General features: G+C 52.5%; 1 protein-coding gene and 1 long non-coding RNA gene across 2 annotated transcripts in view; one reads left to right on the forward strand and one right to left on the reverse strand.

The window, feature by feature from the left end:
- Positions 1 to 19,492, forward strand: part of Mecp2 (methyl-CpG binding protein 2) — a 61,009-nt gene extending 41,517 nt beyond the window's left edge. The window contains exons 2-3 of the mRNA XM_023705326.1: positions 15,631 to 15,981; positions 16,707 to 19,492. Coding sequence (XP_023561094.1) covers positions 15,631 to 15,981; positions 16,707 to 17,856 — 1,501 coding nt within the window. The 3' untranslated portion in view covers positions 17,857 to 19,492. The remainder of the gene's footprint in view (positions 1 to 15,630; positions 15,982 to 16,706) is intronic.
- Positions 402 to 22,339, reverse strand: LOC111813731. The gene is made up of 3 exons (XR_002818902.1): positions 19,484 to 22,339; positions 19,291 to 19,292; positions 402 to 435 (listed from the first exon to the last, which is right to left on the reverse strand). It is a non-coding gene; the product is annotated as an uncharacterized LOC111813731 (long non-coding RNA).
- Between the last annotated feature and the right edge of the window lie 2,814 nt (positions 22,340 to 25,153).

Here is a 25,153-nt window from a genome sequence, read left to right on the forward strand (position 1 = left end):
CTTGTGCAGAGCTGGAGGTTTAGCTTAGTGGTATTAGTGCCCGCCTAACTGTGTCTACTGTTAGGTGGTGAATTCAGTCCCTACTAGAGAGGACAAATATATATATACATACATACGTGCGTGGGTATGTGTGTATATGTATGTATACATACATTCCTTGTCTTTCTAAATTACTTAGAAATGTGTTTTTTAAGCTTCCAGCCTGAAGCCTTTACCCTAGTCTGTTTCTAAGCTGCGTTCTGGCCTGCTAGCCCTGTGCTTAGGACTAGGCTTGGCCTTGGCCAGGCCAGCTCCTGCCCTTGCGCACTGCCAGTGCACAGAACCGCCATGGCCACCGTGCTCGTCATCTCCAGCGGGCCGCACCTGCTTGGCGTCAGCCACTGGGAGCGTGTGCGAGATCCGCCGCACCACTCACCTAGCCGTTTCTCCACGGAGCTTTAATTGTAGTTTTCTTATTCTGAGGCCACAGTTTCAGTAGTAGAAAAGTTTCTCTTCTTGCTAAATTGAACCACTCAGTATTGTGAAGTGACTCCCTTGTCACCCCTAACCCCTGCTTGTGCCTCGGCTTTTCCTTCATCTGATGGCAAGAGTGCCACATCACCTGTGTACCATGGCTTCCCTGGCTGCTCATTTTGCTTACCGGTGCATTAAGATTTGTACCATTTTATTTTGTGCAGTCTATTTTTTGGGCTTTTTCTGTGTTTTAAAATTTTGTGCTCTTGGGGCTGGTGAGATGGCTCAGTGGTCTAAAGCACCTACTTAGAACAAGCTTAGCTAAACAAAGCACAGGGACCACGGTTCAATCCCCCAGCACCACATGCCAGCCAGCCCCGCCCCCTATTGGGCTGAGCCGGCCACACACACACACACACACACACACACAAATAAATAAATAAATAAATAAATGTTAAAGAATAAAAAAATTTTGTGCTCTTTCATACCTTGATTGTTTCTTTTTCTTTTTTTAATTAATTTTATTGAGAAACAGCAATGAGACAGTTTCAAATCAGGTTAGTAGGACAGTTACAATAATTAATACATTGCATATTGTTGTCTTCATAGTATTCATAAAATGCAGACGTGATATCTTGTCCAAACACTATTAGTACAAATCTTTCTTCTCATTGAATTAAGAGAAAGTAGCTGTATATCTATCGTATTTTGTATATACAGATAGATATATATATATTTCACTACAAAATGGTCCCTCATTTGTATCCCCCTTTTTTGTTTAGTTTTGTCAGAGATGGGTATTCCATTGCCATTTAAATATTGTAGGTGCGTGAATTCGCCATATTAATATGCTGAGCTGTAAAAGGCTCAAGTCAACAACTTCTGACATTGCCAGTCCTATGGATAACCCACTACTATTATGAACTACTGGACTATAGTGGATTATTTCGCTGAATCCACATACCTTGATTGTTTTGTTTGGTGGTGTTGCTTGAGGTACTGTGGATTGAAATCAGAGACACTTCACCACTGAGCAGCATCCCCAGCCCTATTTTAAATTATTTCATTTTGAAATAGGATTTCACTAAGTTCCCCAGGCTGGCCTCCATCTTGCAATCCTGCACTTTCAGTCTCCTCAGTAAATGGGATCACAGGTGTTTCCCACATTGCCTGGCTTTGAATTTTTTAAAATTGTGATTAAAAAGTCAGTTGTGGTGGTACACACATGTGATCTCAGCACTTGGGAAGCTGAGGCAGGAGCATCACCTTGACTTTGAGGCCACCGTAGGCAAGCTCAAGGCCAGCCTGAACTGCATAGTGAGACCTGGTCTCAAAAAAATGAAAAGTAAGGGGCCGGAGAGATGGCTCAGTTGAATAAGTGCTTGCCTGGCAAGTACAAGGGCCTGAGTTCAATCCCTGGTTCCGCCAAAAAAAAAAAAAAAAAAAAAGAAAAGAAAAAGAAAAACAAGTAAATAAAACTGATAAAATACACATCCCTTTTAAAAAATAAACTCGACATGGTGGCACATGCCTGTAATCCCAGCACTTGGGAGGCTGAGGCAGGAGGATTGCTCTGAGTTTGAGAGCAGCCTGGGATATGTAATGAGTTCAAGACCAGCCTTAACTACATGGTGAAACCCTGTCTCAAAAAGACCAAAAAAAAAAAAAAAAGCCCACAAAACACTGATCTCTGTGTCCTTCCCAAGTTGTCCCAGCTGATAATGACATTCCCCTCATGGTGAGGCCTATGTACACTGTGGGGAGACCTGGTTAGAAGCAAGGATTGTAGCTTCTTAGCTTTGCCCTGGGAGCCAAAACTTTTACTAGGACATTTACAGTTCTCAGACATGAAAGAGTACACCTAACTTAGGGGCTGAGCATTCAACACAGACCCCACAGCAGAGTCCAGCGAGGCTCGGGTCCTGGGATGCTTGTCATCCTGGTGATTCCCTGCATGTCTACTGCAGTCTTTTAGCTGACCTTGGGGAAGCAGAGAAGTCAGGGCTGAGGTAGGCTTTACTAAGGAGCAAGTATGTCCTTAGCTCCAGGAACCCCTGGCTTTCGGAACGTGGTCTCAGGCTCAGTCCCTTTGAATGTGTGCCAGGTGTCCTGGCCAGGGGGTGGGCCTAGCTAGCCATACTCTTGAGGCTTTGGGTTTCGGCTGACATCCCATTAGGTGGCGACAGAGAGCACTAAAAGAAGTGGGAACTGAAAGTTGCAGGGAGGTGGCAGACTGCACCTGCCCATCCTTTAGGTCTCGTCTCCCTGCTTCACCCTCTGCACCACCGTCCTGCTCGAGCACTCATCTCTCTCTGGGACCCTGCACTGTCATGAGCTTTCCTGCGCATTTCTGTCTTACCCACTGGCTTGCTTTAAACCCAAGTAGGAGCCCTACCTCCTGACATCGGGCCCCTCGTGTGACCCCTGCCCTTTGTAGTTCCTTCCTCACTCCTCACACAGGTCAGTTCACGTGTCCCTGTGCCCACAGCTCAATGCATTCTCCGCAGCTCTCCCAGGATCCACCAGTCCAACAGCAGCTGCATGTAGCTGTGCTCGGGACAGAGGTCAAGCTGCAAACCTCAGCTGCCTGAGCCCACGCAGCTGCATCCAAGGCTTGCTCACTGCCCTGCACGCACCTCCTCTGCTGAAGATTCGGGGCCAGGCTCATGGCTCTGTCACTGTGTTGTAGCCCTTGTGTCCCGCAGGTGTCTTATAAATGACAGCCCTCCTTGTCCCTGGCTCCCCATCTCCTTGACTACCTCCACTTCAGTGACCTCAGCCACCCACTATGCTATTCACAGTCCAGATTTTGTCATCCCTGGAAATTGTTCCACCCACGAACTCACACAGACAGCTCTCCCTTTGATGAGGACTTCCTGCATACTCCCCGGAGCTTTGTCTCCTTTCAGAAATTGTGCTCATCACCATGCGAACATGTTGGGAACTGCTCACGGACAACAAGACCTCATGAGTCTGCCCGTGTCGTCCTCGGCCTACAGTCTTCAGTTACCCCGTTAGCCGGTATCTCCTAGAAGCCCTTGTGTTCCCTGAGCCTTTCTCACCTCCCCCAGGGCACACTGCCAGGGCTTGCTCCCCTTGGTTGCAGGAAGTGGTCTTCCCCAGTTCTGGTAGAGAGCCCCCTGGTGCTGTGGCTGCTAGCAAGTGGGTTTTTGTTTGTTGCAATGCTAAGAATGGAACCCTGAGGGCCTCTTGCCTGCTGGCCAAGTACTCTGCCATCTGGCTACATGCTTAAGCCTTTTTGATTGACTTTATTAGGGGTTTTCTTTCTTTAACTTTTATTTGGAGACAGGGTCTTACTAAGTTGCCCAAGGTGACCTTGAACATTTAGTCCTCCTGCCCCAACCTCCCAAGTACCTGGGATTACGGGCATGCTCTCTGAAGCCCAGAAATTATGTGTGACCAAAGCAAACTTGAGTCCTCCTCTTTTGGCATGCTTTTCACGCCTCAAAACCCTTGTCACAGGTCTATGGACCACTACAGTCCCACATAAAATATACATTGCCCGCCTCGCCTAACGTGACAAAATCAAAAGATCACGTGACCTCTGGTTGCAACTGCTGAGAATGCCCTTTCAGGCCGGGCACCCTGGGGCTAGCATCACCCCCAGGGTCGGCTCTGCCAACCCTGCTCCACCCAGTCCTTCATTCAGTATCTGCATGAGTGTTTGTCCTGGAGACCCTGTGTCACCAGGTGTTACCTACCTGGCCCCGAGCCACAGGGTGAGAGGCTCTTGACAACGGAAGCCATCATGTCGGATGTCAGAGCTGCCCACATGCAGGATGGCATAGGCAATGCAGGCTGTCCCAGGGGGCCAGCCTGGCAGCAGGATTTGGAGTATTGTTCCTGTTCCTCCAATCATTTGGGTATTTGCCAGTCGCTTAGCAGCCTTTTTTCAACCCCAGCTTTTATTGTGATAAGATACACATAAAAGCTGAACAAGATGGTGCCCATCTGGAATCTCAGTGCTCAGGAGGCTGAGGCAGGAAGATCACAATTTTGCACCCTGCCTGGGCAACTTAGCAAGACTTTATCTCAAAATAAACGGGATGGGAGGGTTGCAGAGAATGCAGCTCAGTGCAAAGACCCTGGGTTCAGTCCCCAGTCCCACAAAAGAAGAAACAGACCCCAACAGCGTGAAGTTTACTGCAGGGAAACAGAGCTGTCTATTTCTTTGGGGCTAGCCTCAGCTGCAGGCCATGCTGTCCAGCACAGTGCCCTGGAGAACAAGGTTCCATGGAACCACCTCCTGCTCTGACTGCTTCCTGTGCCTGCTTTTATGAATGCCAGCCCTGTGGCCCAGCACCCTTCTGCATCCCCTGCTTGACCTCACAGTTCAAGGGGGCCTCTGATCAGAGACCCTAGAGTCCAAAGAGGAGCTCACTTCATGGGTGTTGCAGTCTGTGTGGCTGCCCAGGGCTCGTATACTTGATGTTGGAACGAGAGGCCCAGGCTTCTTACTGTACGTACTTCACCCAGGGACGCCTGGACCTGGCTGGGGCTTGGGCAGCCCTGCCCTAGCTTCACTCGCTGCCTTGCTTCTCCTGGGCGCTGCTGCCATTCTGGCTTGGGCCTTTGGCCAATCCTCTCCCTCTCTCCCCTCCCCTCAAGCAGGGGTCTAGCTTGCTCTGCCCTCCCCATGCCAAGCGTGATGCTGTAGCACTCTGTAAGCCTCAGCCTGGCCTTCTGATGTTTCCTTCTTGAGTCATGTACTACTTACTTCCTGCCCTGGTGCCTACAGAGGCGTTTCTGTCACTGAAGCTGCACTGTGTAGTGAGTTGGGCCTGTCTTGCTGAGCAGTGTTCTCTCATCGAGCTCTGTGGATCTGCGGATGCCGCATCTCTGTGTCAGGTCAGTTCTGCACCCTTGACAGCGTCTGTCGCATGGTCCACTTCTCTACTTGAGGGCCACACTTCCTTCCATTGGGTTATCTGTGCTGCTTCCAGTGCTGATAGCCCTACTGTAATTGCCTTAGCTTTTGCCTTTTCACCTGCAGTTTCCATGCTTGTCTGATTGGATTCTCAGCTGTGTGTAGTCCACTTCTGGCCATCTTCCATATATTTCTTAGTCCTATGCTGGTGAGGTTGCTTCTCTGAGTGGGAGATTGGTCTTTCTTTCTAACCCTGTGTTGTCATCCCATCCTGTGGACCCCCCTTTTTAGGCGCATGTTAAAACTTGACTTTCCTGGGTCACCTCCCTCCCTGTGTCTTCTTTGCTTTGGGCCCAGTGTTTACAGAGTCACCACGTCATTGCTTTTCCTGCTGGTCAGCTTGGACACACCTCTGTGCAGCTGCTGCTAGCTTCAGGGCTTTCTCCTGCGTTCTGGCAGCCCCACTTTCTTGCTCCAGCTCCGCAACTATGTTCAGGAGAATCTGCGTGATGGGAGTGCTGTGGTGGTCCAGTGATCCCCAGGCCTGTACGTACCTCAGAGTAATTGTTCCACTGTGGCCAGCTTACTGGCTGTGTCCTGGCTCAGGGCTTCCCACAGTTCCTGACCCAAAAGGAAACCACAAAGGACCCAGCCCGCAGTTGCTTCTCTCCAGCTTCCTGCAGGAATCCTTGGAGTATTGTCAGCCCTCCGCCACGGTTCCGGGAGGCAGAGACAGCAGCGAGAGCTCAGTCTTTCCCTGCACTGCTTGCAATGACACCCCTTACCTTTTTTTGATGAGCTCTGTCCTGCTTTTGTTTCTCATTCACTAGAAATTAGGAGACTTCCATTGTGTGTGCAAGTTCGGGTCTCTGTGTGTGACATAATACAGTGGCAGGAAGGACTCTAGCACTGCGGTCACCTGCAGTGAGTCCCAGCCTGTCACAGAGGACCCCATCCAGGCCACCCCCACAGATCCTAGTTTGGCTGCGCGCTTATGGGGGCAGTGTTTGGCCCGGAGGCTCTCCCCAGCCTCTGAAGCATCCCTGCTGTGTGTGCTGGAGCTCTGGAAGAAGGGCAGGGAAAGGGTGCGTGCGTTTCTCTGAGCCCTGAAGTGCCTCCCTTTCTAGCAGCATCCTTAGCTAAATATCCCTCTCTCCACCATGTCTTTGGTCTGTGCCAAAGGACCCAGCTGCAATAAATAAGAAGGCTCAGATGTCACCTTTGGGTGACAAGATGTGACCTACACCATGAGACAGAGGGCTCCTGTACCACCTTACCAAGGGAGCTGTCTTCCTTTACTCGAGCTCTTTGTTAAGCTTACGTTCAGCTGACACATGTAATTATACGTATTTGTTGGGCACAATGTGGTGTTTCCATATATGTACACTCCTTCCTGCCTTTTTTGTTCTCCAAATGTTGCCTCTGTGACAAAAATTTATTTTGGCAGATATTCTCTTCTTCAATAAAAGCAGCCTACACTGATCAAAATCTGTAGAATTTATTTACATAAAGCATGCAAAGGTAAGGAAAAAAAACCTGAGCTGAAACCTGAGGGAAGCGGCAGCTAGAGGACCCATCGCCGGGACCGGAAATCAGGCATGACATGCGCCTGGGGAAGCGCTGGCCATACCCGGAGTGTACAAGTACTGTGTGCAGGCACGGAGGGAGCCGGGGGACGTGAGGGAGGAGGACAGAGTGCTAGAGAGTGGAGCGCTTATCTTAAGACACAGGCTTTCCCAATGAAGACAGGGACGGCACAAACATCCGCGTTAAGTGCTAGATCTTCTTCCCTAGTCACCTTCCTCGGTGTTCACCTCCATGGGAACAGTTGGTAATGAAGCCACCCTCCCTGGGTTCCAGCTCTGGCTCTGTGCTGCATGAGCTTTGCCACCTTGCCTCTCACCTTAGGCTGGCATCCCCCAGCAGTGTTCCCGCGTCCTGACCTCTTTCAGAGTTGCTGCCTTCAAGCACCATCCTCACCACAAGAGACAGCAGGAGCAGATGCTTTGTGCGGGTCCAGTCTTGCCGGCACCACCCTGGCCCCAACATGGCACAGGATGCAGTGGAGGTGGCGTACTGGCCAGCTCAAGGGCACAGGCAGCCAAGTAGCTCTGTGCCACTCCCATCATTCATGCCAGAGTGGCTTCTGCCACCACTTTTCTGCTGGCTCGCTCCAGGACAGTTCCATCGCCTCCAAAGGAAACCTACAGGCAAATCTGGACATTCCTCAAAAGGTTAACTGTAGGGCTGGGGGGATAGCTCAGCGGCATAAGCACTTGCCTGGCAAGCGCAAGGTCCTGGGTTGGATCCCTGGTACCAGAAGAAAAAAAAAGATTAACTGTGGAGGTGCTGTATGATCTGGCAACTGTATACCTAGGCTTGCAGACCTTTTTTTCCTTAAAAAAAAAAAAAAAACGGTCTCACTATGTAATTCACGCTGGAATCAAACTCACATACCAGTCCTGCCTCAGCCTCCCTCCCAAGTGGAGGGATTACAAATATGTACCACTACACTTGGCTGATTTGTAGGCTAAGAGAATTAAAACTGCATGTTTGGTGCCAGTTTTTATACTAAAAACCATATGTTCACATAGGAGCATGTGTTCATAACAGTCAGATGCCGAACAGCCAAGGGCAGATGAAAGTATGGACTTCCTATAACTTAGAGTATTACTGAGGCAGCAAAAGGAGTGACATTCTGATGCATACAGCTGCAGAAATGAACCTTGAAGGTTTCTGTGAGAAGAGCTAGTCGTTGCAGACCAAATAGGCGAGTGATGGCAAACCTTTTAGGTTTTCACTAACCGACAACCCGCTCCGGCACTGGTGCCAGAAGTTCACCACCACCGATTCATAGGCTGTGATTCCACTGGTAGAAATGTCCACAGTAGGACAGTTCAAAGACAGAGTAGTACCTGCCAGGCTTGCTGCTTTTACGTACAGGGCTTCCTTTGGGAGTTGCGACTGCTGCAGAGCCAGGTAGTGCTAATGGTTGCTAAGTGCCCTGGTGGTGAGCTTTGGGTTGTATATACTTTCCACAGCTAAAAACATGAATGCCCTCAGAATATTTAGCTCACAGCCTTCAGCCTGATTAAATGCCTAGCCATTAGGCTTCCTGAACTGAATCTTCTTGGCCTGTCGTGGTTACCCTGTCCTGGGCTTCAGAGTGTGACTTGGTGTGGTCCAGCCCACCGTGTATCCTGTAGCTCCCCACCTGCCGCTCTTGGAGAACAGCAGAGCTGCCTGTTGGTGGTGTGTCCCAGGCAGACAGACACTTTGACTCAGCTGTGGGCTGTGAGCGATGTCTGTACATCACAAATGATTTAGAGTAATAGGCGAAGTAAACTGCTAGTAGTGTAGTTGTTAAAAACCAGGATGGGTGGGCACAGCGGCACACAGCTGTCATCCTAGCACCTGGGAGGCTGACACAGGAGGATTGTGAGTTCCAGGGCAGCCTGAGCTACACTGGCCTACAGTGAGACCCTGTCTCAGAAGACAAAACAAAAAGGAGAAGAAATTCATATGCTGTGAAATTGAGGCACGCGGACCCTGTGAATAGCGCGGGCCTGTTAGCAGGCCTTTTGCAGGTGCCTTCTAGGGGAGCAGTCGTGTCCTACAAAAGTCCGTGTTTAACGTTAGAGAAACTGCCAGCCTGTTATCCACAAAAGGGAGAAGTTTGTCATGTTCTTCACGCATGTGGTAGGCTTGCAGGGTTTCTACTGAGCTATCTCCCTGGCCCCAAGGGATCTATTTTTGTTTGACAAGAACCATGTCTTACTTAGCTTTTCTTTTTTTAAAAAAATCTTTTTTTTTTTTTTTTTTTTCCGGGACCAGGGATTGAACTCAGGCCCTTGTGCTTGCCAGGCAAGCCCTTACTCTACTGAGCTCCTAGCTTTTCAAAATATAGTTTCTTGCATCTTATCAAAAGATGGGGTTGAAAAATGCACTTTTAAGAGCTGGGTGTGGTGGTGCATGCCTATAATCCCACCACTCAGGAAGCTGAGGCAGAAAGATCATTGGGAGTTCAACGCCAGCCTGAGCTATGAAGTGAACTCGAGGCCAGCCTGAACTGCGTAGTGAGACCTTGTCTCAAAAAGACGCCCCTCCCCCCACACACACATTAAAAAAAATGCACTCTAAGTTCAGAACAGGCATCTGAACCTTAGACTGTGTCTTCACAGCTTTCTGAGCTGATGCCATCCCCTCCTGTTCTCCTGAGACCCTCATCCAATGCTAGGATTGATTTCACAGATTTGGTGCATAGGGCCAGGGTATCTCCCTTATGCCTCAGCGGCATAAGCGCCTACCTGACAGGCGCAAGGTCTTGAGATCAATCCCCAGTACCAGGGGAAAAAATCAGCACATAATGATTTCACAGATTTGTTTTGGTTAGTTTGGGGTTTTGTTTGTTGGGTTTTTTGGTGTTTTTTTTTTTCTTTTTGTATTTTAGGGAAGGGTCTACAGGGTGTTCAGGGTCTCACTACTAGATTGCACTGTAGTGATTTGCCTGTTTTACAGCCTCCCAGGAGCTGGGATTACCAGTGCATGCACCACCACGCCCAGTCTCAGTCAGCCCTCTCAGCGCACCCTGGGGGCAGGGGTGGCACTACACGCCTGTTTGTTGTTTTTTGAGATAGGGTCTTGCTATATAGTTCAGGCTGGCCTTGAACTCACCATGAACTCACGGTGATCCTACTGCCTCAGCCCCTGGAGCGATGGGATTACAGGCAAGCACCACTATGCCCAGCTTGGTTTTGTTTTGTTTTTGAGACCAGGTCTTGTTTTGTAGTTAAGAGTGGCCTAGAACTCGTGACAATCCTGCCTCAGCCTCCTGAGCACTGGGATGACAGAGGTGCATCACCACAGCTCGCATGACTGTAGATTTTTAAAAGCTAAAACTGGTTCATCTAAGTGCTGCTGCCTTGATATCAGTTCATGCAGAGAAGCCTCTGGATTTGGAGATAGTGTAGCTAGTGCTGCAGGTGAAAAGAATTAGAAGTCCTGGTTCAGTGACACCATCAGATGGGAGCAGGTAGCCTTTTTTTTTTGCAGAACCGGGGATTGAACTAAGGCCCTTGCCCTTGCCAGGCAAGCACTGGAAGCAGCTGTTCTGTCCCTTGAGAAAGTAGCTTCCGCAAGATGACTGAGTGAGAGGTGCTCCTGAGATTGGCCTAACATACACATGAGGGAGGTCAGTGAAAGTCAGGAGACTGCTGGGCGTCTGCATTTTTCTCTGGCACCCACCCAGGACGAGGCAGGGAAGGAGTGGGATTGCAATTGAGGTGAAACACCTTTTCCTTGCTGCTTGCACTTGGCTTTCTGGCTCTCACGTGCATGCTGTGGATGGAACCCGGGCTAGGTACATGTTAGGCAGGTACCATACCACCGAGCCAAACCTGAAAACCTTGAGGCTTTAGTGATCCTTCCTTAGCTTTGGTTGCCTGCCTGGGGTCAGATGAGCCCCAGGGACACCTCTTGGGACTGCCTTCAAGGCCTGCTGGAGCAGGACTGCTGTGGGTGACTCATCTCCCATCCAGCTCCTCAGGATATGAGGGTTCAGTAGGAAGGGTTCCTGCCACTCTTGATTTTCCTTTGCCACATTAAATGAAGGATTGGAGCTAATGTTTGCATTCTAGCAACGGAAGCAGTGAATGATGTTTTATTATTACTCCAGAGTATTACCACATGCTTTGTCGATATTTAAGATTTATGAAGGCCTTTCTGTTCTAATGTGGGACATGCATTCCTGAAAAAAGTCTTGTGTTCTGCAAATTGCAGTACAAAAGCGCTTAGAGAAAAGTGGGGTGGGGGTGGGGCGAGACCATGCCACACCTGTGTGCTTCAGTGACTGGCCCGCATGCTTGTTGTTACAAGAATGCCCGGGCCACTGCTGTCTCTTGTTACTTCCTCATGTTGCTGAGCTCCTTGGCACCTTGGCTGCTGGACAGGCAAGTTACAGCCTAGGCAAGGTTTCCTTTTTTACTAAACACGGGGAAATCTCTTGACAGCCTCCCTCTTTCTCTGGCAGTCTGAAATGTTCAGGAGCTTGCCCAGGGCAGGAGGATCAGGAGTTCAAGGCCAGTATATGCTGTGTGATGTGTTCAAGGCTGGCCTAGACTCCGCAGTGAGACTGTGTCTCAGACAGAGAGAAAGAGTGGAAGAAGAGTTTGCCTATAACTACTTCAGAACTTACTTTGGGGGCTAGGGATGTGTCTCAGTGGAGAGCACTTACCTGGCATGCTCAAGTCCCATGGATCCATCCCAAGAACTGAACTGCAGAGAAAACCCAAAATGCTGTCAGCCAGCAGCTTCACTTCCCCGTTGAGTATGGTACCGTATTGGCACTACATAGATCCCCTGATTCATTCAGTACTGGAGCAGTCGTCACCGTCACAATCGTCATAAAGCTTAGCCCCTAAACACTTCCACCCAGCTCTCCTGAGAACAGAAAACACTGTCCCCTTGCAACAAGCAGGAAGTAGAATGAAGCACCAATGTCAAGTCTCGTTCATACCTTCCCAGGTCCCCCAGCAGTATCCACTCTGGGGCCTTTGAGTCCCCCAGCTCTCAGGCCATACTTCCACGCCCCTTTGGGGTACACTTAAGATAGCATGGTCCTGTGGGGTGTTTTGTTTTGTTTGTTTGTTTTTTTGGTGGTACTGGGGATTGAACTCATGACCTTGAACTTGCCAGGCAAGCACTTATTCTACTGAGCTATCTCCCCAGCCCGGTCCCGTGTTTTCTGCTGTGCCCTCTGCATCTTCAGCGCGTTAGTTGTTTCAGCAGGGGGCTGTGTGCTACACTGCCACAGCTGCCTTGTTCTGGTGCAGCCACCCTCTGTACTGGCTGCCCTTGTGGTCCCAAGGCCCTCAGCAACTTTCACTGTGTCTCCTGCCATTCTAAGCCACTGGCATCCAAGAAATTGCTGATAGTTCCCAAACTCATCATTTGTTTATTCACTTCCTGGAGCCTGCCTGCTTTCAGTCTTCATCTAGGCCCTGCTTGCTAGAAGTTTTAGTCAGAGAGATATAGCCATCAAAAGAAGCAGGGAAAAAAAAAAGAAGCAGGCATGAGCCAGACAGTGTGTCACACACCTGTAGTCCCACTGCTCTGGGGGACTGAGGCAGGAGGATGGCAACTTCAACCCAGCCTGAGCAAGTAGGTGACTTATTGAGATTTGGTGTCAAATCAAAAGGCACTGGGAAGCGTGGCTCAGGGCAAAGGCTCTGGGTTCAGTACCCAGATGTAGCACGCTGGGTGGTGCATATTTGCGTAGTCATGTTTGTTATGAACAGTTGCCACTGCACTTGGGCTGCACTGAAAAGGGAGACTTGGAGAGGAAAGAACTGTACTAAGGAACCTGCAAGCGAAGTTGAGGAGAGCTCAGCCCAGAACTGCTAGTGACGCAGGGGGCCATTCTTGGTCACTTTCCCTTAGGGGGCAGCATAGATATGGGACAGGTATGACAGTAAAGACAGTCCTTGAGCACACAGGCGTGTCTCCATTGACAGCGAAGCTGCTGCACTTGGCAGTGCCCACAGACGAGCCCGTTTGTGTAGTTGAACTTCTTTTTTCCCATGTATAACATGCAAGAGTCAAACAGGTGGTCTGAGGCTACGTCCAGCCCTGCACCTCTGAGCATGTGAACTAGGTACTCAACTCTCATAATCATATTAAGATTGTGTGTCTGTAACTGCGATCACAATGGGCCAGGGAGATGGCTCAGTAGAATAAGCGCTTGCCTGGCAAGTGCAAGGGCCTGCGTTCAATCCCCGGTTCCACCAAAAAGAAAAAGCACAGTGCTCTAAGAGGCTGAGCAGGAGATTTGCAAGTTCAAGCCTGGCTTGCTGGCCATGGTGGCACACTCTGTAGTACCAGCATTTGGGAGGCTGAGATGGGAAGGTCACTTCAAGCTTGAGACCAGCCAGGGCTACAGAGTGAAACCCTGTCTCAAAAAGCAACAAAAAATTCAAGCAACTTAGACCTGTCTGAACATTTTTTTTAAGAATGAAGAGTTAGGATTGGGGTTCACTGTGAAAGACCTGTGATCAGTCTCTAGTGTCACAAAAAGTAACAAGACTCTGTGTGTGTGTGTGTGTGTGTGTGTGTGTGTGTACACTCACGTGCTTATTAGAGGAAGGCTGCAAAGAGATGTCTGGCTTTTTTGCAAAGGCACGTGTGTTAATAAGCCCAAAGTCCCCGTGGAGCCAGGCTGGGCTGTCACTAATGCCCAGCCCAGCATCCCCCAGATCCTGTGTGCACCTCAAGCCCAGGGCTCAGAAGTGTGCACAACCCCAGCCCGTGGGACAAAACAGAGCAAAGGCACGAGGTGTTGCAGAAGAGCAGCCTCAGAAAGGGGAGCAGCATGGGTCTGGACTGGACCAGCTCCTACCAAGAGGAGACTCATGTGGCTCACCCATTTGACAGTGGTTCACTGAACTTGTGTTGTAGTCCTTCTTCAAGTCTGTAGTCAAACGCTATGGGGTTTGGTGACTTGAAATTGTAAATTTGTTTCTAGCTATATAAAAATTGACATGATTGACAAGTCACAGTTACCCCAGTGGAGTTCAGCAAGGTCTCTTCCCTTGTTCCCTCTAGCCCCAGGCCACCTAATGGTGCCATCATTTCTAGCCTGTCCTTCCTCTCCCTGCTGTCCTACACACCCGGTTGCTTGTGTTCAGCTGTGCACCTCACCATAGAGCCTGAATGCACTCCCCAAGAGTTCATCCTCCTGCAGGGGTCTGCAGTCTTCAGCACAAATGCTGGTGCATATGGGGGTGTTTCCGGAGAGGCCTCCTGGGGTAGAGGCATGGAAGGCCTTACTGGGACACATGCTCTGTATGTGACACTGCTGTTGAGGATGTTGAGAGTTCAGTGAGCGTGCAGGAGATGCCACCCTTCTGGCTAGGCGAGCACTGAGCAGGGTCGAGGCTGTGTTGCTCTGCCCCATGTCTGTCCCATGTGCAGCCTGTGAGTTCTGTATGTAGGGGGTCCTGGGGGACCCCAGTAGCCCTGGGCTGGGCCCACACTGCTAGAGAAAGACACAGGTGAAGGAGGGACTCTAGCCCAAGCCAGAGCTGAGGCTGTGTCACTCTATGAGACTCACTGCTGCCCCCCCCATACACATACCCCCATGACTGTTCTGGCCTGTTCGGTCCCTGTAGCTTCAGCAACCTGGAACCATCCAGCCTTCACTCAGGATCTGGTTCACACCACTGTGTCTTCAGTGCTGTCTCCACAGCGGGACGGATGTGACCCAAATGGACCCATTACAGGGCAGGCGGGGGCTAGCACCAACAAGTTCCATGTTGTTGCATTGGGACCGCGGGACAGAAGTAGCTGTCTGTTCTTCTCCAGAACACACTGCAGACTGACTTAGGGGCAGATAGGTAGTGGCTGCTGCTTTCCAAACCTCCCTGGGCACAGCCTGCAGTTCAGAGATGCTAGTGCCAGTACCACTGGGTTCTGCAGTGCAGGGTCTCACTGGCCCACCTGGGGAGTCGTTAAACATCATAGCCCCACAGGCTGGGCTCCCTACCAGCCTGGCCTGATGGTGCAGAGGAAAGGTGCTGCTGCCACCACAGAATGAGCGAAGAGGCTGCTGTGGGTGCCTCTTGGCCCTAGCAGGGTGGGCACACTGCTCCACGTACACCACATCGCATCCCATCCCATCCCAGGGCTTTCTCACCCTGTGTACCAAGGCCAAGACTGTCCCCTGTCAGGGGTGGCTTCCAGTAGAGGCCACGTGGCCTGAGATCCCTTCTCTTCTCATGCTGGAACCATGAGTAGCACCCCGGGGCTGAGATAAATAAGAGCACCTCTAGGGATGGGTTTTCCATTGCTGAGGTGAGGAAACAGGTTACTGGGCTGGGAGCACACTGGGAAAGCGGCAGGGTGGGGCGTTGGGCTGAGGTGCTCAGGACACTGTGCCTGCCCTCCCAGGCTATATGTTGTTGAGCACAAACCTGATGGGTGCATGAACGTGCTTGAGAGAACCAGACTTGCTCCAGGAAGTGGGCCTCAGGCTGTGAGACCACCCTCTACCCATAGGCCGGGCTGGCCTCCGTTGGCATGAAGGTTGGGAGTCTTCGGGTGGCCCTTGCTCTGTCCATGCTGGGTCCCTGAAGAGATCGCAGTTGGTTGGTAGGGGAAGCCACCAAGACCTGAGTATGCGGGACCCTGGGGGCCTTGCCCATTGTCGTAGGGGTCCTCAGCCCGCTCCCGCTTGTTTTTCTGCAGGAAGGTGTTCTCTGTGATAGTTATACTTACGTATTTGTTTAACACTTCAGGGAAGAGAAGTCCGAAGACCAGGACCTCCAGAGCCTCAAGGACAAACCCCTGAAGTTTAAAAAGGTGAAGAAAGATAAGAAGGAAGACAAGGAAGCCAAGCATGAGCCCCTGCAGCCATCAGCACACCACTCTGCTGAGCCAGCTGAGGCAGGCAAGGCGGAGACTTCAGAGGGCTCAGGCTCCGCCCCGGCTGTGCCGGAAGCGTCCGCCTCCCCCAAGCAGCGGCGCTCCATCATTCGAGACAGGGGGCCCATGTATGACGACCCCACCCTGCCTGAGGGCTGGACAAGGAAGCTTAAGCAGAGGAAGTCTGGTCGCTCTGCTGGGAAGTACGATGTCTACTTGATCAAGTAAGTGAGTTGCTGTTCCTGCCAGCCAGGGTGGGGGCAGGGGGAGGGCGACACACTGAGCCCAAGTCCCTTGAAATTGACTGGGAAGTGCACATGTGCCCCTTTGGCAGGGTGGGGCTGAGCACTGTGTGCTGAGACCCTGCCTTCTGGGAGGTGCTTATCTAGAGATAAGGGCAGGGGACCTACTTTTGGTTACTTTGTTTGAGAGCCATCCCTGGGAAAGGGCCCCGGGAGGAGAGCCGGACAGACCCAACGCCTGGCCTTGTCAGCTGTCCTTGCATGCCCTCAGCTCTAGACTGGCAGTTCTGCCCACTAAGTGAGCCCAGAGAACCTAGCAGTTTCCCAGAGCCTCATGCCACACCTCTGAGGGGGAGCAGGCTCCTAGTGAGGCCCAGCGCTGGGCCTGAGCTCAGACACATGGCGTTGAGATGGGTGGAGGGACCAAGTGCCCAGAGCAGCCAAGCCGCTGGCAAGTCCTCTGAGCCTTCAGGGCCTGGCTGGTGAATGAAAGAGTACAGGTGTCCTGTGCCCTGGCAACCCGAATCCAGTTGATGTGGCAGAGCTCTGAATCTGAGCTGGCTGTGCCCCTCTAGTTCTAGCCCCCTTAGCTTCTCTTCGGGGTGACTCTTGTTCAGAGAGCTCCTCAGCCTGTCCACTCCACTGGTCGCTGACCTTGTCAGGAGCCCTTCTGACTGTTCTTTGTGTCTCTCCATCTGTCCCTGCAGTCCCCAGGGAAAAGCCTTCCGCTCCAAAGTGGAGTTGATTGCATACTTCGAAAAGGTAGGCGATACCTCCCTGGACCCTAACGATTTTGACTTCACGGTAACTGGGAGAGGGAGCCCCTCCCGGCGAGAGCAGAGACCACCTAAGAAGCCCAAATCTCCCAAAGCTCCAGGGACTGGCAGAGGTCGGGGACGACCCAAGGGGAGTGGCTCAGCAAGACCCAAGGCGGCAGCCTCTGAAGGTGTTCAGGTGAAAAGGGTCTTGGAGAAGAGCCCTGGGAAGCTGCTGGTCAAGATGCCCTTCCAGGCTGCACCTGGGGGCAAGGCGGAGGGGGGTGGGGCCACTACGTCAGCCCAGGTCATGGTGATCAAGCGCCCTGGCCGCAAGCGAAAAGCTGAGGCGGACCCCCAGGCCATCCCCAAGAAACGGGGCCGGAAGCCCGGGAGTGTGGTGGCCGCCGCAGCTGCTGAGGCCAAGAAGAAGGCTGTGAAGGAGTCTTCCATCCGCTCCGTGCAGGAGACCGTGCTCCCTATCAAGAAGCGCAAGACCCGGGAGACGGTCAGCATTGAGGTGAAGGAGGTGGTGAAGCCGCTGCTTGTGTCTACCCTCGGCGAGAAGAGCGGCAAGGGACTGAAGAGCTGCAAGAGCCCCGGGCGGAAGAGCAAGGAGAGCAGCCCCAAGGGGCGCGGTGGCAGCGCCTCGTCACCCCCCAAGAAGGAGCACCACCACCACCACCACCATGCAGAGTCCCCAAAGGTGCCCGCGCCACCGCTGCCACCCCCGCCCCCACCCCTGCCTGAGCTCGAGAGCTCTGAGGACCCCGCCAGCCCCTCCGAGCCCCAGGACTTGAGTGGCGGCATATGCAAGGAGGAGAAGATGCCCCGAGGAGGCTCGCTGGAGAGTGACGGCTGCCCCAAAGAGCCAGCTAAGACTCAGCCTGCGGTCACCAGCGCCACCCTGGCCCCGGCCCCGGCCCCAGTCCCGGTCCCGGTCCCGGCCCCGGCCCCAGCCCCAGCCCCAGCCCCGGCTGCAGAAAAGTACAAACACCGAGGGGAGGGAGAGCGCAAAGACATTGTTTCATCCTCCATGCCAAGGCCAAACAGAGAGGAGCCTGTGGACAGCCGGACGCCCGTGACCGAGAGAGTTAGCTGACTTTACTCAGCGCGGATTGCAAAGCAAACCAACAAGAATAAAGGCAGCTGTTGTCTCTTCTCCTTATGGGTAGGGCTCTGACAAAGCTTCCCGATTAACTGAAATAAAAAATATTTTTTTTTCTTTCAGTAAACTTAGAGTTTCGTGGCTTCAGGGTGGGAGTAGTTGGAGCATTGGGGATGTTTTTCTTACCGACAAGCACAGTCAGGTTGAAGACCTAACCAGGGCCAGAAGTAGCTTTGCACTTTTCTAAACTAGGCTCCTTCAACAAGGCTTGCTGCAGACACTACTGACCAGACAAGCTGTTGACCAGGCACCTGCCCTCCTACCCCACCCTCCCCCACCCCAGTTGCTAGGGACATTAGGGACGGACAGCAGTTGAGAGGACCCTCTGGTTCGGTGCCATCAGTGCCCTGCCCATGGCGCCCTGGCTCCCCCATCTCGCCCACCCCCAACAGCAGTGGAACAGGGAGGCTGAGCAGAGAGGCCGTCGAATTCTTTAGAGAAGACGACGAGGATGGCCAGTGGCTGTGGCCTGCCCCATCCCTCACGTGGCAGCACAGGCCTGGCCCCATACCAGCCCCAATCCAAAATGATATTTTGTAGGAGAGGCAAGTGGCACCTGTGTGCTCCAGCCCCAGCCCGGCTCAGGGAAAGCCCTGAACCGCAAGTGCAGGGTGGCCTGAGCTGTGGGAGAGGATGCCCAGGGTTCTCGGCAGGTGGCACTAGAGAGGTCCTGTGCCCGCAGGCAGGACAGGTGCGGGCAGCCAGCCGCCTCACTGAGCTGGTGCTGCGCAGTGAGATTCCTAGTTGCTCGGCGTAGCCTGAGCAGTAGCAAGGGGCTTGGGGAGCGGCTGAGGGACACAGGGAGGAGAGTCTCAAAACTGTTCTTCCAATTACTTTCCAGTTCTCCTTATAGGGACAGCATAGAATTATTTGCACTATTGAGTCTTCATGTGCCCACTTCAAAACAAACGTGCTTCAAAAGCAGCCTGGCTTGAATTGGGATGCTGTGTCCCTCGAGCCAGTGGCCGTGATGATGTTGCGGACTCCCTGCATCTGTACATACCTGCGCTTGTTTTCAGGTGGGCTCAGCACATAGGGTTCCCACGAAGCTCCGAAACTCTAACGTTTGCTGCAATTTTATAAGGACTTCCTGATTGGTCTCTCCTCTGTCCTCCTATCTCTGCCTTCCGTTCAGTTCTCCCGTCCTCCATCTTCCTGTCTTCTAGCTCATCCTCTCTCCAGGCAACCACAGTGCCCACCCACGCGCCGAGCCCACTCAGGTCAGCTCCACCCCCTAGAGCCTTTCTGGCCCTTTGGCCCCGCTGCCAGCCCCGCCACTGTCTGCGGCCTCGGAGGAGTGGAAGGCAGTGTGTCTTGCTCCCCAGGTAGCACCCTCTTCCCTGCTGAGAAAAAGGCAAAGGGCTTTACTCCTGCCCTGTAGGCCATTCCTTCCCGGGACTTGAGGGAAGTGGGCCGGGGTGCTGGCCGCATCGTGTCCAGGGGCCGGCCTGCCACGTTCACCAGTGAGCCCGGCGGGGCTAGCAGCACATGGCAGGACACCAGGTGACTCCACCTGACCTGGAACTGGGACTGGCCCCGGGCCCCAGCCGCCCCCGCTCACCCTTCCCATGGAGTCTGGCTCTGCCCGCTGGAGGCAGGTGGGGCGGTGCTGCCCCCTCCTCTGGTCTCCTGTGAGTGTGGCGCGGGGTTAGAGACTTGGCCGATTTCTGTTTGGGATCCCAAAGTTCTTGCCCGTGTTCAGGAAGTCCTTACCTAGCTGCATATCTTCATCATACCGGTATACCCTTTTCTGTGTTTACAGAGATGTCTCTTATATCTAAATCTGTCCAGCTGAGAAGTACCTTATCAAAGTAGCAAATGAGACAGCAGTCTTACTTTCCAGAAACACCCGCAGGCGCGCCCTGCGTGAGCTGCTGCCATGAACTGTCAAGTGCGTGTTGTCTCGTGTATTTCAGTTCTGTCCCCTGGCTTCCTTACTGCGGTGTAATCATGAAGGATGAAACATCATAGCAACTGTCTAGTACCTCCTTGCCAGTCTTAGTGCTCAGAACTCTAGCGGACAGTTCTCATCAGTAGCTTCAGATGACCCGTGTCTGTCTCCGGGATGGCTGGGGGCAGCAGCGAGGGAGTGCCCCCGTTCTGTTCTGTAGTCGTAGTGGGACTCTAGCCTCTGTGTCCCTCTCCCTGTGTCGACAGCCTGTCCTGCTCCTGCCAGCTGACTCCCATCTACCAGCCTGGTTCCTTCACCCGCTCCGTGCTCATTCCCCGCCTCCCCTCCGCCTCCTTCCCAGGAAGGGAACAGGGTTGGCGGAGGGGAGGAGGACTTCAACACTCCCCTTCCTCCATGGACAAAAGGCTCCTGGCCCCACAGTGGCCTCGCACTCCTAACACCCCCAAAGGACACCCACACAGGCGTGGCACGCAGCCAGGTTGTCGACGAGAAGATGTCTGTGGCGGTCAGTGGTGTTGGCTTACTCTGTTCTTGTAGTCCTGGGAAGAGGAATATGGACCCCAAGGCCAAACCTGGGCCCCTGGGCGTTTCAGGTGTCGTTCTTTCAGTTGGTCCCCACTTATGGCCACCTGCTCCCAGGTTCTCTCCCTTAAGAGTTGGTTCTAAGACTGTAGGCACTACCTGCAGCTCCTTAGGGCTTCCTCTGTGCCCCCCTGCCCCATCACCTTGTAACCCCATGTAAAGGAGGGCATCATGAGTTGGTCACCTTTCAGCAGGCAGCTTTGGCGGTCTAGCCCTTGAGGCAGGGCCCTGCCGCTCCCAGGCCCCCTCCTCGGGGTCAGGTTGACCAGAGGTCGGAGGGAAAGCCTTAAACCACGGGATTCTCACCAGCTGTGTCCGGCCCAATTTGGGGTGTGACCTCGATTCTGTCTGTACTTAAGCACTATGAAGACTGTGGGGCACCTTTCAGTGACTCTGAAGAATATAAGAAGTGACTGTCAGCTTTCAGATACCCTGGGGTGATGTCAATAAGACACACCCACAGTCCCTCCACCCTGTTAGTCGCTAGTTACTACCTCCTCCCCTACAGAACCCACCTGTCCTCCCTGTACGCTCCCGGGCCTGGCCCAGTCCGGCATCACAGTGGCTCTGTCCCAGCCAATAAGAAGCCGGCCTTGACAGTGTAGCGAGCTGGGTTGGCTACAGCCCTAGTACAGCTCCTCTATGTGGCACTGTACTCCCGCATCAGAAGGCACAGGGGCCACGTAGACATGCTACCTGCCCCAGTCCATCAGTGCCAAACTGGCCCAGGAGCCCAGCCTCCCAGCTTGGGATGGTGAAAACTGTCACCTTGATGGTCCAGACGAGTCTGCCAGAGGCTGCCAACACTGGAAGTGGGACCCGGAGCAGCCCCAACCTGTCATTACTGTGGCGGTGATCGTGAGAGAGCATACCGCAGAAACACTGCCACGTGTGGTGGGAAGTTTGCTTAGCTGGCAGGATCTCTGAATTTTAAGTAACTTTGACTGAGTGGCTCCAGCCCAGGAGAGAGCCAAAGCGTGGACCGCGCCACTGGGGTAGAAGCGTGCCGATGTCTCGTAGCTCGCGGAGCATCCCAGCCAGCGAGCCGCGTCCCCCTTCCCTAAGCACTGTGCCGCTCCGGGGGAGAACCTGTGGCCGGCTGTAGCGTGGGTCCTTGCCCAGTTGCACTGCTTGGCTCCAGCTCACGCCCTCAGTTCCAGGATCAAGAGCCTGGGACTGTGCAAGTCCTCGCTTTCCAGGGCCCAGCCGGGGGAAAGGGCCACAGAGCGGGTGGCTGCACCCTGCACTGTCCGTCCTCTTCCCGGTCCTGTGTGCTCTCTCCACCTGTGAACAGCCGTGTTCTGAAGGGATCTGTTGATTCTCTCCATTTTGATGTCTTTCTCTTTTAGATATTGTATCAATCTTTAGAAAAGGCTTAGGTCTAATTGTGATAAATCGCTAGGATACTGCCTCCTCCAGGGTCTAAAATTACATATTAAAGGGGGAAAATTGAACATTGAAACCAGTTCTCAACAGTTGAGAAGGAAAACCTAGAAAACATTTGAGAGAAAATTACATTTTGATGTTTCTGAGTAAGAGCAAGCTTTTGCAAAAATGCGAATCCAAAAATACTTAGTAGTTGGCCTGAGGTGTCTGGTGAGTGTGACAGACACAGGGAGCTGCAGTCGGAAGCCTCCTGCACCTGAGGCTTGGAACCAGGGGCCTCTTGTCGTGGTCACTCCTGGGGTCGCTGTCACCAGGGACACAGCTCGAGACCCTTTGCCTTGGAGCGGATAGGGGTTAGGGGCATGAGGCCGGCGCAGAGTGGGAAGTGGTGCACTCACCAGTGGGCTCTGAGGCGAGCGCTCCTCACCCTCAGCCTCTCTCACTGGCACACTCTCCCCGCCCTTGCAGGGGCCAGGAGCGCAGAGCTGTGTCCAGGCAGCAAGGCAGGGCCCCAGGGCCGGTGGGGAGGGAGGACGGGAACAGACTGCCCCTTCTGCCTGTCGCCGTGGTTGGGTCCTGCTTGGCCGTAAGAGGAGGTGCTCCACAGAGGCCACGGGCTCAGCTCCTGCAGCCAGGCCCCCCTCTCCCAGTGGTGTTTGTATCAAGTGGCAAAGCTGTCCTTCCTGGTGACCCTGACCCTCTCCAGTAACTTAGAGATTAAGCGTAGGCCTCCTCGTCTCCTCTGTCCTGGGCGTTTGTTTTGCTTTTGAGTTTTGCTTTTAGTTCTCCTATCCCTTTTATTTTATGCACCGACTAGACACACAAAGCAGTTGAATTTATATATATATAGCTATATATATATGTATATTGCACAATTATAAACTCATTTTGCTTGTGGCTCCACACACACAAAAAAAGACCTGTTAAAATTATACCTGTTGCTTAATTACAATATTTCTGATAACCATAGCATAGGACAAGGGAAAATAAAAAAAGAAAAAAAAACCTGACAAATCTGTCTGCTAGTCACTTCTTTGGTCCAAGCAGATCTGTGGTCTTTCCTGCTCCTCTAAGGGCTTCCCTGTGCCGAGCAGAGGTGGGGACAGACTGCTCCCCATAGGAGCACCACTGAGCGACCTGAGCCTGGGGGCTGAAGGGCAGAGGGGAGGCCACACCAGGAAGAGAGCCCGGGGCCCGGGACCCATATCGGACAGTCCAGGGCTCCTCCCCAGGAAGTAGGGGAGACTCCAGCAATGCCCTCTTCTGTTCTCCCCTCCCATGAGTAACTGCATTTGCTTTTGTAATCCTTAATGAGCAATATCTGCTAGAGAGGTTAGTTGTAACAGTCCTTTTTGATCACTTTTTAAGTCATTAAAGAAAATATCCAGAAACGTTCTTCCAAAGCAGAGAGCATTATAACCACCAGGGCCAAAATCTCCCCCCTGTGCATCATGCTGCTTCAAGGCCAGAATCCAACAGGGGGTCGCGGGCCCCAGAAGGTGCAGGCTGGGGCAGCTGCAGGTAGTGCCAGGGCTCGGGCCAGGACACTGCATGCTCAGTATTAGCGGCCACCTGGGAGGGCGGAAGCAGCAGAGGTGGCGCCGCTGATGTCCAGTGTCCGGCCACTGACAGGCGGGTGCCCACGCATGTGCTGTGCTCTCCGATGCGCTGGCATCCCTGGTGACCTATAGCCCCGGGCATACGGACAGCTCAGTGCTCTGCCACAGACTGCTTTCCATTTGATTTCTCACTGCTTCAATCAATGACAGCCGCTCCAGAGTCAGTAGTTGGATATACGACCAAATATCACCAGGACTGTTATTAACCGTGCTGAGTCCTCCCCCGAGGGCTCCATGTACCTGGACACTGTAACATGTGCCGTGTTCGCTCCCCCCAACCTTTTCACCCCTCCTTGTCTCTCTGGGGTTTCTGTTTGGGTTTGGTTTGGTTTTTATTTTTCCTTTTGTGTTCGAAACATGAGGTTTTTCTCTACTGGTCCTCTTAACTGTGGTGTGGAGGCTTCTATCTGTGTAATTTTTGGTGGGTGAAAGGGACTTTGCTAAGTAAATCTCTTCTGTGTTTGAACTGAAGTCTGTATTGTAACAATGTTTAAAGTAATTGTTCCAGAGACAAATGCTTTTGATACCTTTTCTTTCCAAGCAGAGTGTTCGGAAGGAGGGGGACTGTGAGTGAGACAGGAGGGGTGACCCAAAGCGATGACCCCTTCCAGATGGTCCTGAGACTGCCCCGAAGCCCGCTCAAGCCAGCACACTGGGGAGGCTGATGGGTCGCTGTTTGCAGAGGCCAAGCAGAAGCAGCTTTTGTTCCACACAGTGGGTTCTTTCTATGCCCTCTTACCCCAGTCTACAAAGGGGCATCATTACCTGTAGGTAAAGACCAGGTTGATGTTCCTTGCAGGACAGCCAGGAGGGAGGGAGGCAAAGAGAGGGGGAGGGAGGAAGGGCGGCCAAGCTATGTGAAGGAGGCTGGGTCACAAGTGGGGCAGGCAGAGCATGGGTTGGCCACGCCCTGCCTAGCAGAGCTCCTGGACCCCGGGCAGGTGGAGGGTATCTGAGGGAGGCACTTCTGTCACACCCCATCCTGCGTGCCCTTGCTACTCCCCACTGTGCTGGGGTGATGTAATGGCAGTCATTCAGTCCTCAGCAAGATCTCTCCTGAGCTAAGGAGCCCCTTCCCTCCCCGTGGCCAGTGGAGCCAGCTCGATTGACGCCTTACCCTTGTTAGACATTGTGGACTCACCTTTAGGCAAAGACAGTGGGTGCCCCAGAGTGACCTTTGCATGTGGAGCTTAGCAGCTGGGAGAACCAGGCAGGGTGTCCCCCGCCGAGTCCAAGTCCCTGTGCCATCCTGGAGGCCAAGATCCACAGGACAGTGCTGCCACCTGATGCCAGAGGGGTCCACGGGGTATGGGGACAGGCCCAGGGCAGAGTTAGCTGGAGGGGTCTCTAAAAGTCCTCTGTCACATTCACCTTCAGTTTTTGTGTTTTGGGACAATTACTTTAGAAAATAAGTAGGTTGTTTTAAAAACAAAAATATTGATTGCTTTTTTGTAGTGTTCAAAAAAGGTTCTTTGTGTATAGCCAAATGACTGAAAGCACTGATATATTTAAAACAAAAGGCAATTTATTAAGGAAATTTGTACCATTTCAGTAAACCTGTCTGAATGTACCTGTATACGTTTCAAAAACACCCCCCCACTGAATCCCTGTAACCTATTTATTATATAAAGAGTTTGCCTTATAAATTTACATAAAAATGTCCGTTTGTGTCTTTTGTTGTAAAATCAAGTGGTTTTTCATAAGGTTCTTTTACTATTTGAAAAGATGGGCA

Source organism: Octodon degus, unplaced genomic scaffold (genome assembly GCF_000260255.1).
Source record: "Octodon degus isolate 3935 unplaced genomic scaffold, OctDeg1.0 scaffold00218, whole genome shotgun sequence".
Lineage (NCBI taxonomy): Eukaryota > Metazoa > Chordata > Mammalia > Rodentia > Octodontidae > Octodon > Octodon degus.